The sequence below is a fragment of the Anarrhichthys ocellatus genome, unplaced genomic scaffold (genome assembly GCF_004355925.1).
Source record: "Anarrhichthys ocellatus isolate YVR2014 unplaced genomic scaffold, GSC_Weel_1.0 scaffold33, whole genome shotgun sequence".
NCBI lineage: Eukaryota > Metazoa > Chordata > Actinopteri > Perciformes > Anarhichadidae > Anarrhichthys > Anarrhichthys ocellatus.
In genome coordinates, this window is record NW_022280063.1 from 3620192 (window position 1) to 3647494 (window position 27303).

The window sequence follows — 27303 nt, forward strand, 5'->3', positions numbered from 1 at the left end:
TGCAGTCGACAGCTGCACACACACTGCAGTAAATGCTCTCTCTTACAGTTCTCTCTTTCCTGTTTATTTCAGGAGCACTTTGACATAGCTTAGGGAGTTGCAGCCTGACAAGATGAGGCATCTGTACAAATTAGCGAGGCAGGAATTTTCATACATCAGATTAGAACAGGAACATAAATAGAAGGTTGCCGGTATAAATAGGTAATGCCAAATAAATGTATTTGCATGAAACAATAACAGATGAGTAGTTGCTGTTATGTTGTTTTCCCGTCAGAAGCCAATTTGTCTGAAACATCCGCTGACGCTGATTCATTGATTGTGTTGTTGAAGGTGGTTGTTGTGGAAAGGTTAAAACGTGTTACAAAGCATATATGACTCACAATATATTGAAACAACAGCTCCATCTTCAATATATTGTTTACTGACTGAGTTGTGTAAGCATAACTGCCATAAACAATGAATATTTCATAAGATTTGAATGGCTCTCCATCAATTTAATTGAGTTGCGTTAGCCACAAAGCAAAGCGCGCATTGCAAGTCTATTAGAATTCCATTCCCCATTTTAAGAGAGTCTATTAAAGTAAACAAGGACTCAAACTTCATGCTTTCTCACAATGGACATCTTCATGTTTAGCACTTCCCGTAGTGCCAGCCTCATTCTGTCTCTCCTCAGGTCTTTGGCCTCAGCCGCAGTTGCGTGGAGAAAAACACGCGCTTGGCTTCGTTTCATAGTTCATTTTGGGAAAAACAGGTGTCTGGCCTGGTGTTCAACCCCCACAATGGGGTGGCTGCTGCCTCTAGGCTGAGTTGCTGCACTTCCATCATCTTACACACACACACACACACACACACACACACACACACACATAGTTGTGTTCTCATGAGTTTTGGGGACAATACATTGACTTACATTCATTTCCTGAAAAATCTACCCTAACCATAACCACTACTAGCCTAATCCCAACCCTGACCTGAACCGGACATGCATTTTGTCCTCATAAGAAAGGCGAGTCCCCACGATGTGACTGTGTAAACAGATGTCCCCACAAGTCATGAAAACACGCCATACACACTCATGCTCCAGAACATGCACACTTACACAATTTGGGATTACTGCCAGCATTCACACTCATACGCAAATATGTAAACATGCACAAAAATATACACAAGTACCCACAAACACATTTCTTCGTCTGGCACTAGGCCATATTTTTCTGGCAACAAAGGTTATTCCAACAGATAAACACATTTTAATTACCTGGCCTCCTGTCGCAGAGGAAACAAACATGCAATTATAGTAGAAGAAAGAGATACTTTAGGCCCTAATCAAGTTTTCTAAATGTCAAGATGTGACTCGAAAAATTTCCCTCAGAACATATCATCTCAGTTTATGTATGTATTGCCACCGGGTAATCCATAACTGTATATCACAGGATACAATATCACACGTCATGTGGCAAATTCCACAAGCCATATTTTTATGAGATTGTAAATAACATCCCCGGTAGAGAGACAGGCCAGGTACATTTCATCTACATCCATAATTCATTACCAGATGTTGGTTTATATTAGTTTCCAGGTATCTGCAAGGACTCTGTGGAGATTGCAACATCCCCGTGGTGTTTGGAGTCATTTACTCTGCTCCTCAGCAGCAGCAGTGCACAGCCGCTTGGAGCACAATATCTATTAGCTGCCAGAATCACCACTGAGAACATGCTTGCTTGGACAAGTTATGATTTTCATCATTAGTGCCGAAGCGTGACATTGGCGTCAGCTCTACACTCCTCTTCATCTGTTTGTTTGTCCCGTTGTTAAAAGCAGAGATCAAAGCGAGAAGTAGAACAATGCGCTTGTGCAACACTGGGATTAGGGAGTGCTAAGGAGAAGCATCCCGACGGTATCAAAATGTCCCTTAACCAGCCAGATGGCAAGATTTTGGCACACCACAGTCTTGTTATGAAGTGTTTTTGTCTTTGAAGGGAGGGATGGGGTGAGGTGCGTTGGGGTGGGGAGGGGGCAGCACCGACAGTGAACATGGAAGATCTGTGAAGACAAAGCCCTCAGTGACAAAGTGCATTATTCTAGTCAAGCTTTTCCCGAATCCATTTGAACGCCCACTCAGACACCTATGGGCTGGCTCATCCATAGCCAGATCAGGTCCCGCGCTCCATCCATTACCTGCTGCTTGGAATGGATGGCGGCAGATTCCTGCACTGAGGCCGCCACTATCCGAGAGAAATGGAGGTAGAGAGGGACAGGAGAGATGGAGGGATAAGCAAAAGAGCGACTGGGGTATAAAGGGTGACAGCAAGAGAGCCCAACGGATGGAGGGCAGTAAAATAGGTGGTGAGGAGGAGAAAAAGATGGATTAGTAGATATTGGAACACAGGAAAATCTGGAGTTAGAGAGACTGGTTAATAAATAGAGCAACAACAAAACTCAAATCCTTCTTGTCATTCTGTGTGGTTCAAAAATGTATCATGATGTTTTTTTTCATTGAAAACCTATGATTTGGGGGTAATTATGAATGATGAATAAATGTAACATGTTCCCGGTACTGTATGACAGCTGGGCTATATGGACATATTGGAAAGGATTGGAAGGGATACTGTATGGGCCCAACCTCACCTAAAACTACCATGGCTCCATCACTTGGCTGTCTGATCACACTGAACCACTATCTCAGACGTGATAAACCAAACACCCACACACACCGGCGCTCTGACAGGGAGAAGCTCTAGTATTAGCTGTGTTCCCCTGCGGTGCTTCGCTTTAATCTGTGTTTGGCTAACTGTCTCTGCAAGTTCAGGTAGCTGCTTGCCACCAAACAAAGCGGATCAAATGAAGAGGATGAATTAAGTGAATTTTAAGGAGCAATGGGGATGGAGTTACCTGCCCATCTTCTTGCATGGGCCTTTGAAAGGGAGATATAAATGGGAGCATTAGCTTGAAGTGTCTTTCTGCAAGGCAAGGACGACGGAAGTCTCTCTCTTTTTTTCTGTCTGTCTCTTACCCTCTCACTCAGAATTGCCATCCTCTGTCTTTTTCTCCAAACTCTCCAATCCCTTCCCCTTGACTGCCCATGTCACATGGGATTATGGCCACATACACCACTGGATGTTTTTGTCGCAGAGAGACTCTTGCGGTTGCTGGAGAAAAATACTCGGCTCGTACTTTCCCCCGGTTTGCTTGTTGAGACAGCAGTTTTTTGTTGTTCTCGTTTTAGTGCTGTGCGATAGAGCAATTATGTTGATGGAAATTTCCACTTTGCGATTATAACAGTAAGAAACAGGCCACCTGGTCTGTGTGTTTTGAGTTTAAACAACTCTAGGATTGCCATTAGCAATGCAGTGAACTACTTTGAGTGCTTTGGTACAGCTATTTGTGTCTTAGGGGACAAGGATGAGTAAATAGATTAGATTAACATTGTAGACACATATAAGAAAGAAGTAAGAGGATGGATGGAAATGTAAAGTTAAAGCAACTTGTGTGCCAGACTATGAAAAGCCCACTAACAATGGTTCCCTAACGGCTTGAATACTTCATGCTTTCTCCTCACGAAACATTTGCGTGTACTGTTTTCCATCTGAGCAAGCATCAACCCTACCTCAGTGCAATTTATACTAGTACTAGGTTTAATGTAGTAAGTGGGGAAAAAACAACAAGGTTGGCAATTTGAATTTCTTCAGAGACTTATGTTTGCTTGCCCGAAGCTCTAATAGAGTTGTTGTATTGTAAAACTGCAGAGGACTTTGTGTTTCCACTGGGCCAGGTGTAGCTGTGTTGCACGCTGTGAAAAGCAGGATAAATACATGTAAGGACCATAATGCCATACAGGTTATAAAGTCGTGTTTGATTGTCAGACAATATGAGGTTTCAAGCCTGTGCTAGTCCTGTATTTCTGTGATTATGTAAATGTTAGGTACTCCAGTAGAGTAACCACAGTAATGGATAAAAAAAGATAAATGGCATTCTTGGTCTGCCAGCAGTTACGGCATAATGAGGCTGGAGGGAGTGGCAGACAGGGGTATATTAATGTTGCCCTAATTAGGCTCTATGCTTTGAATGCTTAATATTAGTGTATAACTATGTGAACCGAGAGGCCCTTAAACTCTTCATCAGCAATCCTGTAAAAAACGTTTGTGATGTGCAAGTATTCTATATGAGGGAGTGCTTCCCCCCCCCTCTCTCTTTCATTCCCTGTCTACAGCGCTCTTTCTATACTGAAGTTGGCTTTGTCACTGATTGGCTTGGAGCGGATTATTAGCTTGCATCTCATCATTGCCACAACGACTTATTTACCCTCAAATAGCAGGAGAAGACAGAGATGTCTTATTGAGTTTGGCAGCTAAGACAGCTTGAGGTCTGTTATTTATGTGTCATATAATTTAACACAAATGTGATACATGTCTGAATAAAGGGGGTTTAGGGGGTTGATTAAGGTTCTAAAAAGGTGTCCTTTTCTTGTAGCATCGTATTCAGGCCCCTCTGCATGGTACTTTTCTGCCTTGAGACATTGAGGAGACATTCTGCAGGCCTCTGACAATGTGCTATGGTTCATGTGGTTCCAATAGTAAGGGTCCTAACCACTACACTATCTCTAGACACATACAAATACTTTCACATTGAACCTTGGCTGGCGCATAAATTTACCAGACCTGAATATATGCTGTCAAAGGCGAAAAAAAGCAAAGGCCAAGCCCTGAGATTGTACAGGCCAATTCAATTACTCCAGGCCGTTGTCTCATGGAGAATGAACTAACCAGGCAAGGGGTTACTTTGGGATGGCTCTGCTGACTACTGCCTCTTGTCTACATGATCTAATTTACTAAGACACACAGCTATTGATTGGCTCCTGCATGCCAACAGAGGAAAAGCTTTTCAGATGCACTTCTGCAGTTTCGTCTAGCAGAGGTTAAACAATAAGCGATCGGCGAGCAGGCACGGACATTAAAAGACATGCACACATACGAACACGAGCAGGAGCACATGCATACACACCAGTTCTGCACACGATGCAAGGTCATTTTCTTATCGCTGTAAGCCATGACCACCAAATTGGCTGGGGCTTCAACTACATGAGTCAATAAGCCCAATCAATGGCCTCCACTGTGAGAAAAGAGAGAGGGGGGGAAACAGATTTGTGCATTTCTATAACTATGACTTCCCTTATCTGTGGTCGAAAAAGGGCGAGCACTAGCATCTAAACAATGTCAACACCATGCATTCAGCCCAACGATATTTTGTTTACCGTCTCCTTGCACATGATTCCATTCCTCCCTTGTCCTCCCCACTTGCAGCTCAAAGCTGTGGACACAGTCTTATCTAGCGCTGCCTTGCTGTCAGCGAGAGTGGTCTATTTTGGGCTTTATCTGTAGCAGGGGCCGGAGCAGAGCTCTTGGGTTTGAAGTCGAGCCGGTGCACCGGGAGATAAGGCGGACAGGGACACTGTAACCTGCGTGTCTGTGGTCAGGGCGGGAATGGATGGAGCCCGCTCCACAATCAAACAGCTTCCTCTTTGCGCTCGATGGATCGGATCAAGATCACACAGCTGTGGACGCAGGCTTACAAGTAGTTTAAAGACAGAGTTTGTTCGAAAAGGCCAGGGGAAGGTTTCTTAGAGCCTGCAGGGATACCAGAATAGTGTTATGCCGTGGTGAAGAGTTTAATACCTTCACAGATCTCGATGCAGGATTGACTTCCTTCTCAAATCTGGACGCAGAGTATTTACTGAAACGCTATACATCAAAGTTTTGCCTATGTTTCCTGAAAACAGGATCTGTTTGAATGTGGCATGAACCGCCCTCCTCTTCCTCTGATTGCAGAGTGAAAGTTATAGATTGAACTGCATGTTTGGCCTTAACTAACATGGCCTGCAAATGTTAGCATGCCCAGCCAAGTAGCGTTCGAGCTAAAAATTGAATTTTTGGGGTTTACGGGTAATGTGTTAAAATACAAAATATTCCTTATTTTACTTCCTTGTACGATGAATTGTTGAAAGAGAGAGAAAGCCCGACTAGGATGGGTGGGGGTAGTGTTTGGAAAAAACTCAGGACATTCACCCGTTTGAAACCAAGTCAACATTTACTTTTTTACCGTTGTTTTGTTACGCAACTTATGACTAATGCTACATCACGAACATACTTGTTTTAGGGAACAAACACTTTTTTAAACTGAAACCACGATCTTTTCCAAAGCCTAACCAAGTGGCTTTTTGTTTTCTTGGGTCTTTTCTTCTTCTTCTAATAGGTACCTGTTACTGCGGTATGTCTCCCCGTCATGCATGCTAAGCTCAACACAAAAGAGACATAGCCAGCCTGTATGTCACTGATGAACCGGAGCAGCTGGTGTCTGCTCTCTCTGTTGTGTACTGGTGAAAGTCCTGTGTTTTTACAAACCTCTACCGCTGGTGTATTTAGTAAACCAAAATACTAAGTAAACGTATGTTCGAAGTTTATATTGAAAAGAGACTGTATCCATGTAAGGGACGGAAACTGTAGCTTTCCTGTGAGTAAAAACTGAAAAAAACACTAGTAGTAGTAGTTGTAACAAGTTGAAACTGACACGCCATCACTGACACCTGGAGCTTCATAGTTTGTACATGACCGCCTCTGGACCTGGCCTGACATTGGAGCAAAAGAGCAACAAAAAAAAAAGAGGCCAAGTCAAAAGAGTAAAGTCCATGGAGACACTCAGGCAGCCTCAGCTTATAGCTTGCACAACACAATGCAATAAGACTGCAGATGAGAATATGTCTGTCTGAGGAGAGAGGGGAGGGGAGGGGGGGGGGGCTTGGGGTAGGGTAGGGTGGCAGAGAGAGAGATGGAGAAGGAGAGAAAAAAGATGAGACTAGTCAGAAATACTCAAGCTCTCTCTCTCTCACTGATCGACACACTACCTCAGCCTGACAGTTTCATTTTAAAAGCCATTCTTTGCCAATGTGCCAATGCGCATTATCAACCACTGCATGTTTAGGTCTAAACTCACCTCTAATGAAAACCAGAGCCGCAAAGAAATACAATACCCTCACTGCCGGTTACATTGGTTTTTATATAATTCAGGACTGTGGCTTCTCAGTGGTGTTCCGTATGAATTCAAATCCGACATTCAGTCTGAATGATGACGTCTACATATATATATATATATACATATATCCTTATCATAACTGTGTATTACTACCTACAGTAACTTTGATACATTTTTTTTTAACTTACTATGTGAATGACACCACGCAGTTGCTAAAATTGCCACTACCACCGCTTTATTTTTATGAGACGTTTCAGGCTTGTAGTACAGCGACACCATCTTGTCGCCCTGAACTGACAACCACCGCAAACCGTGTTGGTTGTAGCTAATGCGATAGTGGACCGATCACACAAAGATTGAACACAGCCATCGTTTGACTGGAGAAGTTGCAATACCACTTGGTTCTGGGTACCGAGCCCTACACGACCATGTTTTGAAAGTTATCACTTCGTGAGCCGACATGACATCTCCCTTTTGGCCACGCTCTGCGATCACATTCACAGTAGCCTACCTTGGAGGATTTATTTCCCCCACTGAATTGATAGCTTTTTCAGTCAAGATGACTCAATTATGCATGGGCTTTATTTTCAGTGTTTGCTCAGTGGGTTCGAGTAAGGACAGACAACTTCAGTCTACAAACAACAATCAGAAAGCATACACTGTATGTGTGTTCCCAGAGAAGTACCAAACAGAAGCAAGCGAGGGAAGAATTCCCCGCCATTTAGCCCAGGGCTCATTATCTTTGTTATCAGTCTACAATATACTACTGTACAATAAAGCACAAAGCTTTGTAACGATATTCTACCTCAAGGTTCTTAAAGCTTAGTTTATGAGAGTGGTTTTCTGCTCTTGCATTACAGAGACACAATACTGGGACCTATAGCCTTCCAATGCAACTGAGCCAGATGGGTCCAGTTGAAATATAGCTTATAATGAAAACAAAATGAAAAGTGAAAAGTTATTACCCCAAAAGCACCATTATAATGATCCACTACTATGCAGCGTTGTAGATGAAGCAATGCAGCTACCGGGCTTCAGACCTGCTGTCTGAAACAGTCGTTTAGCTGTCGGAAACTTTACCCGAAAGGTTTTCAGTTTGGCAAGGGAATCCAATTTTGCTGCGAAAAAACTGTCACTGTTTTACCGCCTCTTTTCCCAGTGAGTCTGACAGGTAGGATGGCATTTTGCATTTGTGTATTTTCTTGAGGACTTTAACTCCTTTCAGGAATGTGCAGGCTACAGCTACTCAATATTCTTATTTTCTTAAAAACTCACTCAAGCCTCTCTGCATTTTCATCTCATTCTCAGGAAAGAAAATGGGGATGTTTGCAAATTTGGGCCTTGGGCTACAGTGAAGAAACTCTGTTTTTTTGTGTTAATTTTCCTTCAGTTTAGGCTGATATACAGAGGACATGCTTAATTTCAGCAATGCCACGGGCCATGCTCATGCATATTTATATCTGGAAGCTTACCAATTGAGCTACGGTCGTCTCTTATGAGCCACTGTGCAACACAACTGGAACAATTAGGGTACACATCAATGAGGATTCTGTCTTCACCACGCTGACCTCTTTATCTCGTGTTTGCGCACAGTGAGAACGTGTTGTTGTTGTTGTGGATTTCCAACAGTGCGCGGTGCTTTGAGGATAACAATATTTCAAATTTCAGAAAAAAAAGACAGCGCGCTTCAAACTGTTTTTCAAGTGTTGCTAAGCAACAAGAGCCAACACCAGCGCTACCCCTGTTTGGTGATGTTAGCTTGAAAACTGATCCCTTGTGGAAAAATACATCTTGGTATGTAATGCACCATTAGATGTTTTTAAACCTTTACTAAATTGATCTGCTACATGCTTTCACTGCAACCACCGAAGCTTTATCTGCAGGACGCTGCTACATTATCATCAATGTATAATCCGGTCACCTGCATGTCAGGGAACAATGAGATCAGAGCTTTTGGATGAGTCGGTAATCATATCAGTGACACGCCACGGCCCTCAGCTGCAGAGCAAGCTGCTGATGGAACTGATTATGTTAACACTACAATCCCCAGAGTATTTTGTGTAATGTTTCCCAACTAATCTCATACACGCAAGTTTCATTGTCTGCCACCTTCACTTTGGCAAATTTGTACTCATCATCACATATTGCTGTTACAGTATGCACAAATACATAGCTGGAATCCAGACATTTTGTCACTAAAACCATGAGTGTAAAGCCCTGCTAGCAACCTCTCTCTCTTGATAGAAAGATGGCCTGACTGGCTAACATTGCCATCAATAGGCTCTGCCAAATAGCAGAACACGAGGCGATATGTTACAAAAGATGAGGCCTCAGGTGTAGATGGAATGTGATGTAAGAAAAATACTGCAACAAGAAAGTGTCACTAGGTTCTTTTATCCCTCCACACAGAGATCAATCTTCAGCTGTCCACTCACCAAAATGAACGTTGACTTTTTGCTTGCGCGGACGTGTTCACTGAAATAATTGGAGTGAGTGATCAGAATTTTGGATCTCATTTAAGCGGAGAGAGCTGTTGACCCCGTAGATGCAGAGAGGCTGCCGCACTGCTTTGCACCCACAGAAGACGGCTCAGTTAACTGGCGAGGGAGGAGCCAATCAATGTGCCGATTGAAAGAAACACAACTGCACTTGGTTTGAAATAGTCCAGTACTTCTGACCATTGTATGATTCTACGTCATGCTTTCAATTAAAAAAAGATGAATTGTATTTCATTTAGTTTTAAACATAAGGACATAAAGTAAAAGCAATATCTTACTGATCATTTTCAAAAAGTTTTAACTGATGTAAGAGCACAAATAAAGAGAAAACAGGCTTAATAGAAAATGTGGCATTAATGTGTGCTTGAACTGTTTCCCCAGATCTTGATGACATTATAACTCTAATAGGCTAGCAACATGTTCTGGATCATATGATAATTTGGCGTATTTTCACTAACAAAATGACAGATTTTACAACCAGAAACCAGCTGATTTTATTCTAATCGTTCTGCTGTCAGGTCGATCCGATTGAACAGCCAGTGACATTGTGACATTATTTTATTTAACGTTATTTAACGTAAGAAATGAGCCATTGAAATTGTAAATTTGTTAAAAAGAACATTTTGAAAAGAATACTGCTGTAATGAAAAGAAACTTATATTTATCTTATCAAGATATTTTATATGCAATATCTATATAAGTATTTGATTCATATTGTCTTAGTTATTTGTTGTATTCTGAACACTTTGGATGTCAACTTTGATTTAAAACAAAGATGAAAGTCCTTGCTGACAAAATGATGCTTATTTAGTCTGTAATGTGTTTTATAAATACTGAATGGGGATTTTTTTCATTAAATAACGTTGACAATGTTTCATAATAGCAATTACTGCATCTCATGTTGCAAAAGTGGAGCACTTGAAGATTAAATATGAATATTAAATAGCCAATGTAACCAATTACCAAATGGAAAACATCAAATCAGACACTTTGGCTGAGCAACAACAAGGACTGTGAGAAGTCATGACGTAAACCTGACCTGACTCAATCTGTCAGACAGAAGCATTTATTTAGTTTTTCCTGGTATGAAAAGACAACAAAAGACGTATGCAACGGTCAAGTACATTCACCCATCTGTTTTGTAGTTCATCATTTGAGGTCAGGAGGCTGCAGTCTATTCCAACATGCTGTTCAAAGTACTGTATAAACGGCAGAATAATGGGCTTTTGTTTATGCCAGACCCGGCCATGCATGCATGGCTCTGTAACAAGGTTATATAATGCGTAATTACAGCGCAGCAACCTGATTGTTTAACAATGCATTCCCATTATGTTAAGTCATTGCTATGCTAACTCATGTGGGAAGATGTGAGTGGTGAGTTCTGGTAAGTAGGGAAGAAAATCCCGGCAAGAAAACCCTTTTAGTAGTTATTTGTAAAACATCACAGTAAGTTCATAAATGTCACACACAAGACTGTGGAGAGCAGCTGCCTGGCAGGAGAGGAGTTGGCTAGAATTGAACATTTGCTGTTTTCAGCTGCTTCTGCCTTCAGCTTGGGGCAAAACTGTAAAGTAATATCTTCTAAGAACTAATCTTAGACTCAAGACGCAACGAGGAAGAAGACGAGGAGGAGGTCCTTTTGTGTGTTGGTCAACCAGAATGCAATTTAAAGTCAAGTGGATGATAGATTAAGTATATACGTAAAAAAGAATCACAAGGGGGGAAACTCCCAGTAAATGGACGTTCTTCCCGGGTCAAAGCAGATGACAGCTCATATCTGCCTTCATAGTGTGGCTTTTAAGACTTAAGCATACAGTTGTAGGGACCCAATTTAAGATTAAAATATAAATGGGTCACATTTACAATATAATCCAATTATAGAATTACATGATTAAAGAAACCCAGCAATGTACAAGTAGATTAATAAATAGAATAATCTGCATATCACATACAACGCGCACAACTTTTCATTGTTTGTTCAATTGCAGGTGTGTACAGCTAAGTAGCTAATACAAGCAGAGTGTAATTCAATTAATACCAGCTCAATATCATCACAAACCTGAATTCCTGTTCACACGCATGTCATGTAAACTACCAGAGCAGATGCAATAGTGCTGCAGGTTGAGTTGCAGGTTTTCCGTTTGCACTGTGTGCATTTCGCCCACAGGGATCTGGGGCCGAGTGGCTGCAGTGATTCAGAAGGAAACTTTCACAGCACTGTGCTTTGAGGGCCCATGTGCTGTTGTTGGTGACTAATGATGAAGGCTCTGTGCTGCTTTGCTCAGGGACTTTTTTTTCTGTTTTTAAGACTATTTCACTGCTCTCCGAACACCATACAAACATGCAGAATGCATCAGGGAGGGTTCAATGCACAGTGAGCAGGTACACCTTATCTCAATTAACACGCCGTGCTTGTTTTCAATGTGGACTTTGCCATCTAAGATACATCAGGACATTTAATGGTACAGTATGTACATAAAGAACTGCCTCATATAGCATGCACTATGTGTGTATAGTAAGCCTTTAAATTGTGCAAATACCAACAGCATCTCAGTCCCTGAGATGAAAGCTATTATATCTCAGCAGCAAATATATTTCTTCTTGAGGAAAATTGAATCCCTTGGACGCAGAAGTTAGAAAATTACTTTTTCACTGTGACCATGTTTACAGAAGAAAGACACATGTTTTTTTTAGGCAAGCTGCTGGGCTTGCTTTGTTTCCGAAACGTCACATTAGAGGTTTGTGGTTACAATGGAAAAATACTTTAAAACAATTTCAACTTATTCTAAGAGAGTTGATACATTTAGAGACGATGCCTGCAGATATGCATCCACAGAAAGTTCCAGTGAAGTCCCCAGGGAGGCTCACCTAAGCTCATTCTCTTGATCTAAATGTTGCCCACACCGGCAAACAAATAGAACAACACAGCAACGGCAAATAATGAACACATTCAAATAATGGTTTAACACTCAGCTCTTGGCTATAGCCAAATTAAATCCTTATCCAACATGACAAAAGTCATTATTATTATGTTTTTGTGCAGTGCAGAGAAGGTTTGATTTGTTCCAGCAGGTTATCTCTATAATTAGCACAAAGAAAGATGAATCATCCCGTTCCCACACGCACACAAATATTCTTTTCTGCGAATGATATGAAACACAAAACAAGCAAAAAAAGTCCATCTCGATGAGCCATTAAATCCAACATTCAGTGCCCGAACTCAGCCAGGATGAAATAAGTGTTTTGTTGTGTAATTTTAGTGTTTCCAAGGCAAATCAATTCAGCAGATTTTCCTGGAAGTGATCTGCCTTATTTGCATGAAAACTCTTCAAAGCAATGACTCTGCATCGCAGACATGATAATTAGCTATAGTCAATGTGGCGCCCCTGCAGTTAAAAGAAGAACTATATACATGCGTAGCTACGTGTTTAAACCAACAAATGGACAGCAGAAGTGCAGGCGACACGACTATCACTCAAGTCAGGTATCATCGATCAACACGGCCATCACATGCTCTACAAATTAAGATGGATGCCAAAAATGTGGTTGCACATGGTTGTGGTTGTGGATTTTTGTTCCACAAATGGAGCATAAATGCAGCAAGTTTAAAATTTGCAGTCGCAGGATGGAAATTGCGGCCTGTCACCTTCTCAAGGCCCCTTTTTCAGCCTGTTATTACACCCGTGATCGCACACATATCCATCCATTACCTGTCACCGAATGTAAATACGGTGAATTAAGAATTCACAACGCATTAATTCCCCCATCTCCCTCCCCTGTCTGAGAAAGAGAGAGATGGAGAGTTCTGTTTCCTCCCGCTCGGCTCCCTTCTGTTCTAATATCATAAACGGCAGAGACACGGGGCAGAGAGGAGGAGGAGGCGAGAGAGCTCGCTAGACCGAGCCTTTGTGAGCATGACGGGCCTGACTCACGAGAATGAGATGTTTCCAAAAATAAAGGAAGGAGGGAGATAGAGTGTGTGCACAAGACAATGAGTGGATTAACTCCCTCACCACCCCCTCCTCCCCCTCCCCCTTTTCCAAAAGCCCTTGGATTCATCACAAAACATGCCGAATTAGTGGGAACAAATCGTCTGTATAAACACACGTAAACACTTTCCCCAATTGCCGTGATGCAGGAATTAGATAAATAAATAACCAGATCAATCCTCACAACAACATTGGATCCGAGCTTTAAAAAAAGATCTCTGAATGCGCTTATAAAGTCTTTTTTAATATGTATTTTCTTTGCTCCTGGCGGGGAAATCGTGCCCCACTGTGAGCAGATGTAAGCAGCTGGTTGCGTGTTGTAAATAGTTACCATAATGTACATGTTTGGCTTTTCATCGCGACAGATTGCCCTCCGCAAATACAGTGCTATGAAAATATGGCAGTCTCAGCCTCCTTGCTGCGAATCGTAATACTCTGAAAGCCCCTATAAGCCAGATAGCAGCTTCTGAATATTTTAGTCTGTTAGGGAAATGTTTGCAGTGCCTGCTAGTTTTGTCAGTTTTATCCTACAAGCTTGGTCTAATTTGAGTGGAATAAAAGGACAAGCCTGCTCATTGGTGGAGAGGCATTTTTTCAGGCAGATGCTACCGTCGCTAGCAACTGAAATCATCGCAACACTATTCAATTTGCATGTGACCCAAATATTTCTTCTCCTTTCTGCTGACTTCTGTAGGTACGTCATCCAGATCTCCTCATTTCAGACTCTGTGTGTGTGTGTGTGTGTGTGTGTGTGTGTGTGTGTGTGTGTGTGTGTGTGTGTGTGTGAAGCCTCTGGTGGGTAAGATGATTATCTCAACAAAACTCGCAGAGAGACACAGACAGCGAGAGACCACTTGGCTTGCAATTGGTCAGCTTCCCCAAATCTAGAGTAATGAAGAATGAACAAAGCCCCCCAAATGACAGTCCTTATAATAAGACAGGATGTCAAAGATAATGACGCTGATAATTTGTCATCCAGCGCATTGATTCCCCACCAGGACTCGGACAGCCGGACAGGGTATCATGGGACCCTTTAATCTAGCATGAAAGACACGGGTAATCCTTGTTGGAGGATTACTCCCGACCAGTACTCTCTCTTCGCATACTCCAACTGGTGTACATGTGCTTAAGTACTAACCCACCAATCGTGATGTACCCGTGGCTCCATCACTCATCCTAAAACGAAGGGGACATGTTTACTCTTGACTCCCAGTGAAACCAAGAGGATTTAAACAGTAAAGAAACAGACCCTACGTGAGCGTACATCCTGACCTGTCCTCAAAACACACTGCAGCTGGCTCAAACCATCCATTCACAGGTTGGTGACATTATGCTGCAACATTTCCATTCCTATGGACAGCTCAATTTCTGCATGGCTCGTTCTGCACAGCACAATGTACATACAGATATCAAAACATTGTTGATGTTTTTTCTTGCAGGAATAACCACAAACCCTGCATGTGTCCTGCATTATCACAACAACCTCCTTTTGTAGGGTGGAGCAACAGAGCAGCAACAGTGCAGTAGTCGTATAAGAAGCAGGGATCCTTACCGAGTTTGATGTTTAGCTTGAAGGAGGAGTTAGCGTATTTTGAGAATACACTAACTCACTTTCTTGCAGAGAGTTAGATGAGAGATTAATTCAACTATCATGCCTGTATGGTAAACATGAAGCTGTAGCCAGTAAGCACCTGAAGCTAAATAATAAACACTATTTCTTGATTGAGACTAATTGCCAGCAAATCAGCGGAGACTCCAAAAATAAATAGTCTATCCACCATCAAACAACGTTGAACTTTTTTAAAGTACAGACAAACAAATGAAATATAAAGTGTTCATTAGCTAGCTTTAAAGGGGGTTGTCGGTAGATTTTTTTGTTGCCTTTGGACAGAGCCAGGCTAGCTTTTTCTCCAGTCTTTGTGCTAAGCTAAGTTAGCCGGCTGCTGGCGGTAGCTCCATACTCAGCCTAAGGACAGTAAAGAGTGGCATTCAATTCTCTCATCTGATTCTCGGCAAGAAAACAAATAAGCATATTTCTAAAAATACATGATGAAACTATTCCGTTTAACCAAACAGTGCAATTTCAAAAAGCTAAATTTTTGTTGATTCTGCAAAAATTCAGTTCTACTAAGACAGCATCATCCAAAAAAAGCAGCAGCAACATTTAATGTACAGAACATTTGAAGAAACCTTAGCATAGCCCAGAGATACCATCTAGTGCATACAGGTGTGACGCCAAAGATAGAACTTGCTCCGAGCTAATTTCCAGAGAAATGTTTCAAACACTGAATCTCACTTCACAGGAGAGAGAGAGAGAGAGAGTGAGAGAGAGAGAGAGAAAGAGAGAGAGAGAGAGAGAGAGAGAGAGAGAGAGAGAGAGAGAGAGAGTGTGTTTAAATATGCACGACGGAACCTTTTGAAGCTCCATCCGCAATTTAATCAGTTAATATTTAAAGCAGGGATATTCTTTATATAAGGTATTTGCATGATTGGCTGCAGGAGTTGGGAGGGTGTGTGTGTTGGCGGGGGGGGGAATTAAGACATAAAGACTGGGATATTATGAGGAGGTATCTTTATCCACTTGCACATTTTTATCAGGCATCCCGTTGATCATTGGTATTCAGAGGCCTGCACTGGCTGTCAGACAATAAATGCAGCAACATTTTTTTTCAAGGGCCGTCCCCCCCCCCAGGGAAAAGAAATCCTTATTATGTTGTGTTTTATTGCACTGTCTCTCCTCCTGTATATTTACCTAAAAACATCTTATTCTTCATTAACATGGGGCCATCCTGTATTATCAGAATATAATGCAGTAGGTGATTTACGCACATGTTTTGAAAAATGTACGTTGTTTCAAATTCTGCACATGCATTTGTCCCCTTTAAAAATCCCTTTTTGTAGAGTGAAGCAGCTTGTTTTTAAAATGATTTGCTTACTGTCCCAGATGTTTTGGTGACAACGATGGCCTCTGGATATTGTATCTAATTGCTTTGGAAAATGACAGACATTTATTTAACAATGAATTATGAATGGACAGAGAGCAAGGCAGGATTCAACTCTAACAGCAGCAGCAGCAGCAAAAAAAAAAGAATGTTAGTAACACCTACACATGTAGACACACGGTCACACATTTGTGACCATCGCATTATCATTCATTTCATCATTACCAATTTGCTGAGGCACATTAGCCATAAAGCTGCAAAGCCATTAGAGAGAACACTACTGCAGCTCTGCAGTTTGATGACTGTTAACCATGTAGTCTGCTGGAAAGAGGACTGTTCGGCTTCACAGCCTGTTCTGACACGCTGATGGTGGATTGACCTGTGACCGAGGACAAACACGATTGCATGAAAACCTGCAGCCACACAAACTGTCAGGGGGGGGGTCACTGAACCTCACTCCTTGTACCGACAACACACACATCTACACACAAAGAGCAGAGTAAATCATTTGACCAAACATCCCACGTAAAACTCCACCAAGCACACATTGTAAGTAAATGTCATTTCACAAAAAAACGCCCTGGAGAAATTACGCAAAGCATATTGAACCATTACTTTACCAGCTCCGTTCTCAAGCGGTCACACAATCAAACGTATGCAGAGTAGGGTGATGCCAAACGCAGAAAGCAATTCTTCCGTTATCCTGAGTAGCTTGACAGAAGATTGAGTCGTCCACTCCGTTCCATTCAAGGCAGCTTTTCATATTTGAGTGCTCCTCGGCACAAGGCCCTTACTGCACTTTAATTAAGGTTTGACGTGCATTATACAGATAGAAAATGCTTAAGAATGCAGAAAGACTCACATTAGATGAGCTCCCCCCCTCCCCTCCTTTTTTAGAAAAAAAGCCAATGTTTCTCAGTCAACAGATGGTATTTACTCAAATTATAGACAGCAAATGAGGGCTAGGGTGAGATGCTTTTTTTCAGAGCCCATTGGCAGTCCATTAAAAAACTGAAACTGTTTGTGCAAATCCACTGAGATACAAGGAGAGTGACATGGAATTATGGATGGCTGTGTTATTCATTGGGATCCAAAATCCAACAGAAAAGTCCTCTGATGGTGAAATGAAAAGTATCTCCAGCAAAGCCTTATAATTGCCTCACCAAAAAAAATGATCCATTTTCGCTTTCTTCCACGATCTGAACACCAGTGCAAAGAAGCGATCTCAGTCAGATGGTACAGCACACTACCAGCAGTCCTAATTGCTTTGATTATGAACAATATGTTTCTCGATGTTTCTCAGGAGACATGTTACCTCGGAGGAAAAAAAAAAAGAGTTCAATGTGAGAGCTTGTCTGGCAGAACGAAGCGCTTTCAAGCCGACCACCTCTGCCTGTCTTCTTCGCTCAGACGTGGAGGGAGACAGAATTACTGGGACACTCAAAAGAACATGCGAGGAAATGGGCCAGTGCTCAAAAAGTGACACACTTTGTGATTTGCATATGCTGAATGAGGCTAAAGTATACATAAGTGGGATATTAATTCCCGCCCTAGTCTCAAGAAGCACAGCATCAGCCCCACTTTAAAATCCCACAAAATATAATGTTTAGTTTCATCATCATCATCATCATCATCACCTCATTCATCAATTTCAAGAGGCATTGTACAAAAAACCAACAAGAAAAAGACAATATGTGAAACCAGACTAGAGCATTTGCAAATATCTAAACATTCCTTTAAATTTCAATGAATGCTCTCACAACATCTCACTTGGCCTTAGTGGGTCCGAACTGGAATGACCAAAGTCCAAAAATAAAACAGTAATTAAAAAATATCGTAATGAAATCGGATCCCTAATAGATATTTCTCATCGGTGGAACCTGCATGCAATACCTTTACAAGCCATTTCAGCACCATATGTTGTGTTTTTCAGGCACTCGGACTCAGGTCATTACTTATTTCTGGGTTTCTTTCCGAAATATGAAATAGGACAGTGGAACACATTTTGGTTAAAAAGCAAAAAAGCAACAATGATGTCTGAATCGTACACAACTGTCATATCATCTTGAATTATTTAAGTTCACACTCTATTCTTGCAGATGCACATATGAGCTTTCAGACACTGTCCACATACTGTACTCACTTTCTTTTCCAGAGAAATACCACTCAATTTAACAGTAAGTATGCCTCGGTCTTTTTAAGCCTTTGGTTTGAAACTCAAATGTTATTCAACTCCAATGGCTGTCGTTTTTTACATTCCACTATTTATTTGAACAAAAAAAGGGTTCATGCTGTATCCTTGAATAAGACAATGAATCCTTGCATGGAAAGTATGTAACAATAAAACTTTCCTTATAATTTGGTAACATTTATTAATTACTGGGGCATTCAAGGTAACAAATGTCTTGCAAAATGAGTATGCATTTGAAGGAAATGGGCTTCATTTGTTCATATTTCCATCGTTCTCCGCTCCACATTTTCGCCAATTCATTTGTCAGTGCCGCTGCACATCAATGTGACCTTAAAGATGAGGGAATGGGACAAACCACGATGTCATTTGTGGCTACAGGGCTCAGAGCAAGGGTATTCATTAATCCAGAGTGCTTTGCCATTATTCCATATGGGAGTCGGATATGTTACATCTGAAATTCAGTGGTATTCCCCTTTACGCTGCCATGGTCAGCATGCCCTGGGATATATTGATGGAGATTATTCCCGTTAAATGTCAAACACACTTCACATTCAATGACAAGGTTTGGCATATATTCTGTTTTGACAAGGGCTCAAAGACAGAGAAGACACATTCTCATACAGAGAATAGCGTGAACATAAATGACACATCCTTGTAGAAATACCAACCACCACTGGTCACTTAAGTACCAAATATGGACATTATAACAGCAGCGGCTTCAAAATATTTAGAAATCACAATGTAATGAGTGTTCTGCAATGAAGCCTTATGAATTCAAGTGACAAAAGGACATTTTAGAGACACAAAGCTTTGACCTGCAGGGGGTGAGGATGTTGGCAAATTCATCACTTGACCAAGCACCATTTTAAAACACTACCATGACAGCACCAACCTCTGAGGGGTTTCCCCAGCTGTTAGCATCGCCTAACATGATCTCCACCCAATGAGAGGGATGAAAACGAATGTTGTAAAATGGAAACTTTTTATTTTCAAAAAGCAACAGATTACACAGTTTAACTTTCAGCAAATGCAATCCTAACTGAAACTGTACTCACATTCGGGACTTCAAACTGAAAGACTCACATACTTACACACAGTCTATCTATATTATACAAAAAAGAATACATAATAAATATTAAAATGGCCACAAGAGAAAGAAAGTAAGTCATTGAAAACAATCAGTATTGAGCAAATGTAGGGAAAGTAGAAACAAGACGGTGTGCCTTAAATGTCTTTGTTGTTTTGTGTTTTTTTTGTTGTTTTTTTTAAACATTTTTTTACAAATTGTGCAAGATTTCATACTAAGGCTCTGGTCTTGAAGTGACTGTTGTCTGATCCACGCAGCACACGCGCTCTGCGACGCACACACATGCACCCACCGACACACACGCACACGCACACACACACACACACACACACACTCCCTGTGCTCTGAGCACTCTGTGGGGTGTAGCAAACCATCGCAGAATAAAAATGGGCTGCTCAGTGTATGGCCTGCTGTGATGCTCATGGGAGTGGACCAGCTTTTTAAAAAAATGGACATGCACTTCACATCGATGTGAAAAAGAAGAAAAAGAACCTCCCCCTTGCATCTGAAAAAAAGCGACTTTTTAGGAGTGAATGAAATCAAAATAAATAAATAAATAACCCAACAACCAAGAAACATGACAATATCATAACCATTAAGGCAAGAACACCCGGAGTGGCATCAGCAATACTGTAACAATATGACAGTGATTAGGTACATGGATATGATGAAACATTTAACTACTTCTTCAATGTCTTTTTTAAGCACAAGTTTGTTCTTAAAAGTAACGTCTTTTATTTTTTCAAAATCCAAACACCATTTCATCTTTATTTCCGCTTTTTTTTTTGTAAAAGGTGATAAGAAAATAACAATGCCAGACACTAGGGACATATGGATTGTAAAACTACAAGAAATTATTTCTAGTTTTAAATTGCAACTTCAAAACCACACATTGTAAATCCCCATTGTTAAGCCCCCACCCAAGTAAATGAAAAAAAGATATCACTTACATTTAAACCATTTTATCCTCTTGTGATGGTGTATTCCAACAGTCACCAAGCTTTGCTTTACTTACAGCGATTGTGTAGTCTGTTGCAAATTAAAGCATTCATTGTTTAGTTTGGAAAAAAAAGAACAAAAAGGAAAGGTTGTCCTTTGCAATGCAACTGGCAACTGTTGACCAAAAAAAAGCATCTTTACATCTTCTTTTTAGTGCAACTCGTAAAATGTAAAACATTTCCAGTGATTCCTTGAGAGGTATCGTTTCTTTGTTTTTTAATCTTTTTTCTTTATGTTTATGTATTTCACACCTCACAGAATTACGCATATTCAAAATATCCAAAGCAAAAGGTTTTGTTTTTATTGTTTTGCCCATTCGGTTGTTTTTTTTCTTCTTTTTTTTCAACTTTTTGCTTCTCTGCATTGGCATGGCCTTCCAAAATGTCTGTTTACTAGAACATAAACACAGGAGGGGATCCAGACCTCCTGCGCATTCCCATTCTCTTCAGCCTCCATGTTTGATTCGTTTCATATTCAATCATCCCGGCAGAGCCTCGTGATTGACAGTCCACCTTCCACCTCTGAAAACAAGGGTTAGGAGAAGGAGGAACAGCAGGAAAACTGGAGGATGAAGAGAAGAGAGATAGAAGAGAGAGCGCGCTGTACAATGGGAACGAGCCCAGATCAAGATCAATCAGGGCAATAGAGACAGAGGAGAAAAAACCCACAGCAAAACCTTCATATAACACAGTAGGGTTCCCTTGGTAACCTGGATTTTCTGCAGTAGAGGAGTGTGGTGCTGAAGCAGCGCCGGAGCTCCCTGTTGGAGAAGATGCAGATGAAAGGATTGACCCCAGCCTGGGCAAAGCTCATCCACACGGCGGCCGTCAGGTAGCCCCCAGGGACCACAGGGCCCCTTGCAAACACCCGCCAGTAGCAGGCGACCAGATAGGGCCCCCACAGCGCCAGGAAGAAAAACGTCATGATGTAGAACATCCTGCTAATCCTCTTCTCTGTTTTGAATTCATCCAACACCAGTAGACGCCTGCGGCCCGCTGCGTTGCTGTTCTGCCGGATGCCCAGCAAGGTAGGCGGGGTGGGGCCTCGACCGAATCCGGCCAGCCAGTTGGCCGCCGCCTGCCCACTGGCGCCAGGCCCGTGGAAGGTCCAGTTCTGGCTGACAGCAGGCACAAACTGGACAGGCTTCATCTTTCGACGGTCGTGGACGAAGAAGATGAGCTTGAGGTAAACCAGCTGCGTGGCCAGGAGGATGAGCGCTAGCAGGAGCATGAAGCCCAGCGAATCATTCGCCCTAAAGGAACGGTGCTGGAATGTGCACTGGTCCTCCTCCCGGATAAAAGAGTACGTCCCTACATCTAGCACCGGCGGGAACGCCATAGCCACCGACAACGTCCACACCATGCAGATGACAGCTAGACAGGTCCAGAAGGTCAGCCTCTTGGTGTAGAAACGGTGGTGTGCGATGGCCAGGTAGCGTGTGACGCTGACACAGAACAGCATAAACGCTGTGTGGAAACAGGAGAGCACACCCAGGAAGGCAATCACTTTACAGGTCAGCGTGCCATAAGTCCAGGTGGATCCATTCTTGACCGAGGTGAAGACAAAGGGGAAGCAGATGGCAGAGCGCAGGATGTCAGAGGCGCACAGGTCCAACAGGAAATAGTAGGGCGCTCGGTGCAGACTCTTGTCTTTGACCAGCAGGATGGAGATTAGGAGGTTTCCAACCACACCGACTCCAATGATGAAACCAAGAGAGGTCAGTTTGAGGAACGTGGCGAGAGGAGAGACATTCTGCAAGATGGTGTGGTCCCCTGCATGGCTATAGTTCGCCATAGATGGAGGAGGGATCATAAAGATAGCGGAATAGCTTCAGCCAAGTATCATGATCTAGAGGTGGCAGGGGGAGGCGTTAGATCCATTTGGCGGTGGGCTTTGAAGAGGTTTCCAGGCATATAGGCAACCTCTCCTCTAAGGCATCCTTTGTTCCTTTGTCTCATCACACCTAAAAAAAAGAAAAAAAAAAAAAAAAAAAGAACTGAAAAATATTATCCACCCATCAGCATTCAGTCCCACACAACAGCTGCATTGTTTTCAACTGCACATTGACTATCTAGAATGAGATAAGCACTAATTTCCTTCTGTCTGCCATTATTTATTTATTGAACATTTTAACATCTAGAGTGACACAGTGAAGAGCTCTGTCTCAGCTTGAATACTTTGTCTAGATCCAGACAGACAGACAAGCAGTGATTGAGCTTGATAAGATGAAAGCATCAATCTATTACATTGGTACAATTCTTTCTGGTGGCTTTGGAATTTCCTGAACAAAAGATGGCAAAAAGCACAGCCCAGCCTTCATTAAGAAACGACGCATCTCTACCCCTCGGAAAGCAACGGTTTAGACAACAAAAAAAGGCTCGGTTTGGTTCGATTTTTTTTTTGGAGTGGGATACATTTTTTCAGCGCACAGTGAACATTAAGAGAAATGCAGTCCAAAATAAGCTCTTCTTGATCACACCCTACACCCTGCAGCACAGAGGACGGCTCTCTAAAGCGGCGGATGCCTCGAATAAACTCGCCCTGCCTTCGTGCATTGTGGCAGATCGACGGAGGGTGCATACATAATAAAGCGTTCGTGGGTTTTTTTTGCTTGAATAAAGGTTAACCGGATTACTGGTCTCACGTTAATAAGCAGTGTTCCCATTAAGGCGTTTATTGAGCCTGACGATTTTCCAGATCATCTGTTGTATTAGTATTAGTATTAGTGTATGATACTGACACCAGAGACGCATTTCGACATATATTGGGCTTGTTAGTGCGCGGGTGTGATTACCCGATATGGGTGGTTGGAAGTGATAATAACAAACCTGCTGGTAATAATATTACGGGTTGTTATACTCGATATCTATGTTTTTTACTGTTTGGGAAACGACACATAGCATGTGGTAACATCTGATTCCATGAACATTGGCGTTTGTGTCTACTTACGCGTCTCTAAATGTGTCCTCCGATTGTCGGTCGAGTGTTCTACGCGCGTCTGAATCCGACCGATTTTGGTGAAAAAGCACGGCAGGTAAAAAGCATCGTCCTCGCGTCCCAATCGGCTGGATGAAGCATAACAGTGTAGCGGATCCGTACGTCCATTAGACTAGAATAATTCCCAGGTCCCCTCTATGAATTGCCCAGAATCGCAGCCACCACACAAGCCAAGGCCAAAAAAAAAAAAGGAGAGAGAGAGAGAGAGAGAGAGAGAGAGAAAGAGCGAGAGACAGACAGACGATCATAAGATCAATCGAAATCCTACCTGTTGATAATCCTATTTCGTCTCCCTCCTGGAGGTTATTTACATTGCACGCGCCGGGGTTTTGCTGTTTTTAAAAAGCCTGTTTTGTTGCCTGCCCCCTTTTTTTTTCCTCCACGGTGAATATCCTACAGTAAAGGGAGCCCAGTGCGCATGCGCCCTGCATCCCTATTTGTGATCCAAGACGCGTCTTGTCTCTTGTTGCAGCAGCAGCAGCAGCAGCATCAGCAGCAGCAGCAGCAGCTCCCTCTCTCTTGGTAACATCTGCTCAACGGGCCGCTGCTGGCCGGTAACGCGTTACAGCAGTTGGATACTCATTATTTCCCGTGTAGCGTAAGGGATACCTATTTTACTGGCAGCTTCACCAGTAGAGTCCAGATAAAAAAAATGCATCTTAATCGCCCCCCCACACACACACACCACTGTTTCAGATTAATTTGAATATATACAAAAGCTAAATGTGGCTCATTATCTGCCTGCTACTCTTTTGTTACAGTGCTTTATTCCCTGTTAGACCTTTTGCTTGGCGTCTGTCTCAGATGTATTAGCTGAATTCTACTTGGAGACTACCTCCCTCTCTGCCTTCATGCTCATACATGTTTCACTCTACACAAATGTCCCCATTATGTAGAAAGTGAAGGGTTAAATCAGGCAGCCTAGTTCACCTCAAGGTAGAATGACTTCTCCTGTATATACATAATTGACAAGCACTTTGGGCACCGTTGTTCATTCTGCCAGGGCAGCATGATAAATTCATAGGATTTGATTTCTCAGCCATGTATGGAGAGAAGGGATGTCATGAGCAGCGTAACAAGGGAACACCGATTCAATCAGCCACCTGTACACAAGTGTACACACACTGAGACGCTGTCATATACCTGGGCTGAAAAATAGATGATTTGTTTTGGTCATACGTGTAGGGAATGTGTGTGTTACAACTTCAACATGGTACAGGGGACGATGTGCAGATTTCCTTTTGTTTATGATTACAAAGGAATGCGGCTGAGAACCGGCTCCTTTTCATTCCCAGTTTACCATATATCACAGACTACTCATTGATAATTAATACAAACGGTCACATTAGATACAGTAGAGGCTGAATCATTCATTTCATTGCAAAATAAACTATTTTATGGCCATCCAGATTAATCTAATGTCAACAATTTTATATCATTCCAAGTTCAAATAATGACTTTAAGTATATATGATCATAATTATTTTAGTTTTCCATACAAAAACATATATATGTATACATATACATATATATAATGTATACATATAGCTTATTATATTAGCTGCAGTGGAAATACATTTACAGAAGTTCAGTAATTCAATCTTTTACAACACCACATTTATCTGACAGCAAGAGTCAGCGGTTAGAATTTACATGAAGAATATAAATAATAAATTACAAGACATTGTCGAAGATTAAACAAGTGGATCCCATCGTTTTGGCTTGTAACCCCAAAACAGAAATGTCTACTTGGAGCCCGTGTCACATTACAGATGTATTACATGTGTTTTCAGTTTTTCCAAAGAGACGGTTCCTCTCTTAACTTCTCTGATGGTTTCATTTAAATATTTAAGTATTTGAGGCCCAAAGAGATAAATCATTTTTTTTTCTTCTTCTTCTTTCCAATTCCTTATCTCACAACTCCTCAGACTAATCTTGCAACCCTTAAGAGGGGCCTGACCCCTTTAGGTTCGGAACCAGTGGATGAACAATTTATATAATGTCACACAGGTGAAATTTTCTTTTAATTTTGATACTTTAATTACATTTTGCTGATAATACTACTGTCCAACATTGAATGCTGGGCTATAACTTTTAATATTTTATATATTTAATAATATTTTTATATTATATCATATTGCTATTTTTCCTTAAGTTGAGGATATTGCATCACTGCCCTAAGCCTTTGTGGAGGCTTACATTTTTAAACATTTGTATGGTAGTCTGTCATAAAAACCTAGAGTTCAATTAGGGCAAATTGTCTGGGCTTGAAAGCACTCTATCCACACCTAAATGAAAGAAGAGTAGAGATGTGATTACACAGCAGATCATTCATACATCAAGCAAACCAGAAGCTGTGAAGAGCATCAGATGAGCAATTTATTATTCTCAGAGCTACTGTCGCATGTTCTAACAGCGGCAAGTACAACAGCTCCACTCTTCTCATGTAATTACACTTGTCACATTGCAGACATGAACACATCAGGAAATCACAGTGATCACACCAAGCATGGGAAATATGCGCATTATACACTGCAAGCATCTTTGTGACAATACACAGGAACTACAGCATGTATTTTCATATATAAAGGCAACAGTGTTTGGTCTTCAGCTTCAGCAGTGCAACAAATTACAGCTCCTGTTTCGGGACTTCCTGGTTGTCTCCCTCCACCTCCTGCAACACACTCCACGTGGTTCCCGTTGCGCTTGACGCATTAATTCCAATAAGGCACGTGTATTGCCAGTCGCTTCGACACAAACCATAGTGCCAGAAAGTCCGCATTAGATCAGATAGATAGGCATTAATGCGGTTGGTGATGGCAAGGCAGTCGCTCTCACAGCTGTCCGTTCCGCCTCCGCGCGTACCAGCCGAGGAAGGCGCAGACACCCACCACGGCCAGGATGGTGCCCAGGAGCAGGGCTAAAGCGTCGCCCGCACCGTAAGCCTCCGCCGGGTGGATCAGAGACAGAAACGTCAGCCAGACGATCGCTGCAGCGTTTGTGAATTCAACTTTGGGAGCCATGTTGAGCGTTTCCGCGGTTGCTGTTTACTTTCGGGAAGTCCCTGCGTCAGAGGCATGTGACAGCACCAGCGGATGGACTTCCTGGTGCGCTCAGCCAATGGCAGCGCTGCATTATTCTAACCTGTGCTTTCTGGGTGCTTCCCCCCTCTCTTAAAGAAGATACACTTTATATTTCGGCAGGCATTTGCCCCGTGATATAATATATGCTGCATGATTCTGCTGTTGTATTGATTTCTGTTTCACAGATCAAATAAATGCAATCTGGTTCTGGGATTCAAACTAATTATTCTACACGGTGAGTGGATTTGCGACATCGCCCCCCCCAGGCCCTGCTATAAACATAGGAGACTATTTTACACCAGTCATGCACATCAACAGCTCTTCTCTGAAGCTTGATATTCCCTCTGAAGACAAACACGTGTTGACATGCATAAGCTATACTGTTGTGTGAGACATTGGTTGGTCAAGGTCTGATCAGATGCCAAACAAAGCCACAAGAGTAAAGTATGTTCCACATTAAGCCTGCCTCGAGATTTGGGAACTTTCGTGGTT

General features: G+C 42.0%; 2 protein-coding genes across 3 annotated transcripts; both read right to left on the minus strand.

Annotated features, from left to right (window-relative positions):
- Positions 1–19611: 19611 nt before the first annotated feature.
- gpr85 (G protein-coupled receptor 85) lies at positions 19612–24144 on the minus strand. Of its 2 annotated transcripts, none has more exons than XM_031865847.1 (2): positions 23998–24144; positions 19612–22695 (listed from the first exon to the last, which is right to left on the minus strand). In XM_031865847.1, exon 2 carries the CDS (start codon positions 22542–22544, stop codon positions 21411–21413), a length of 1134 nt encoding a protein of 377 aa, XP_031721707.1. In that variant the 5' UTR covers positions 22545–22695; positions 23998–24144; the 3' UTR covers positions 19612–21410. The 2 variants fall into 2 exon arrangements, with proteins under 2 accessions (XP_031721707.1, XP_031721708.1); XM_031865848.1 differs by lacking the exon at positions 23998–24144 and adding an exon at positions 23682–23942.
- A 1939-nt stretch (positions 24145–26083) lies between these two features.
- LOC116393458 (small integral membrane protein 30) lies at positions 26084–26801 on the minus strand. Its single transcript, XM_031865817.1, has one exon. The coding sequence runs from the start codon at positions 26749–26751 to the stop codon at positions 26563–26565; it is 189 nt and encodes a 62-aa protein (XP_031721677.1). The 5' UTR covers positions 26752–26801; the 3' UTR covers positions 26084–26562.
- Positions 26802–27303: the final 502 nt, after the last annotated feature.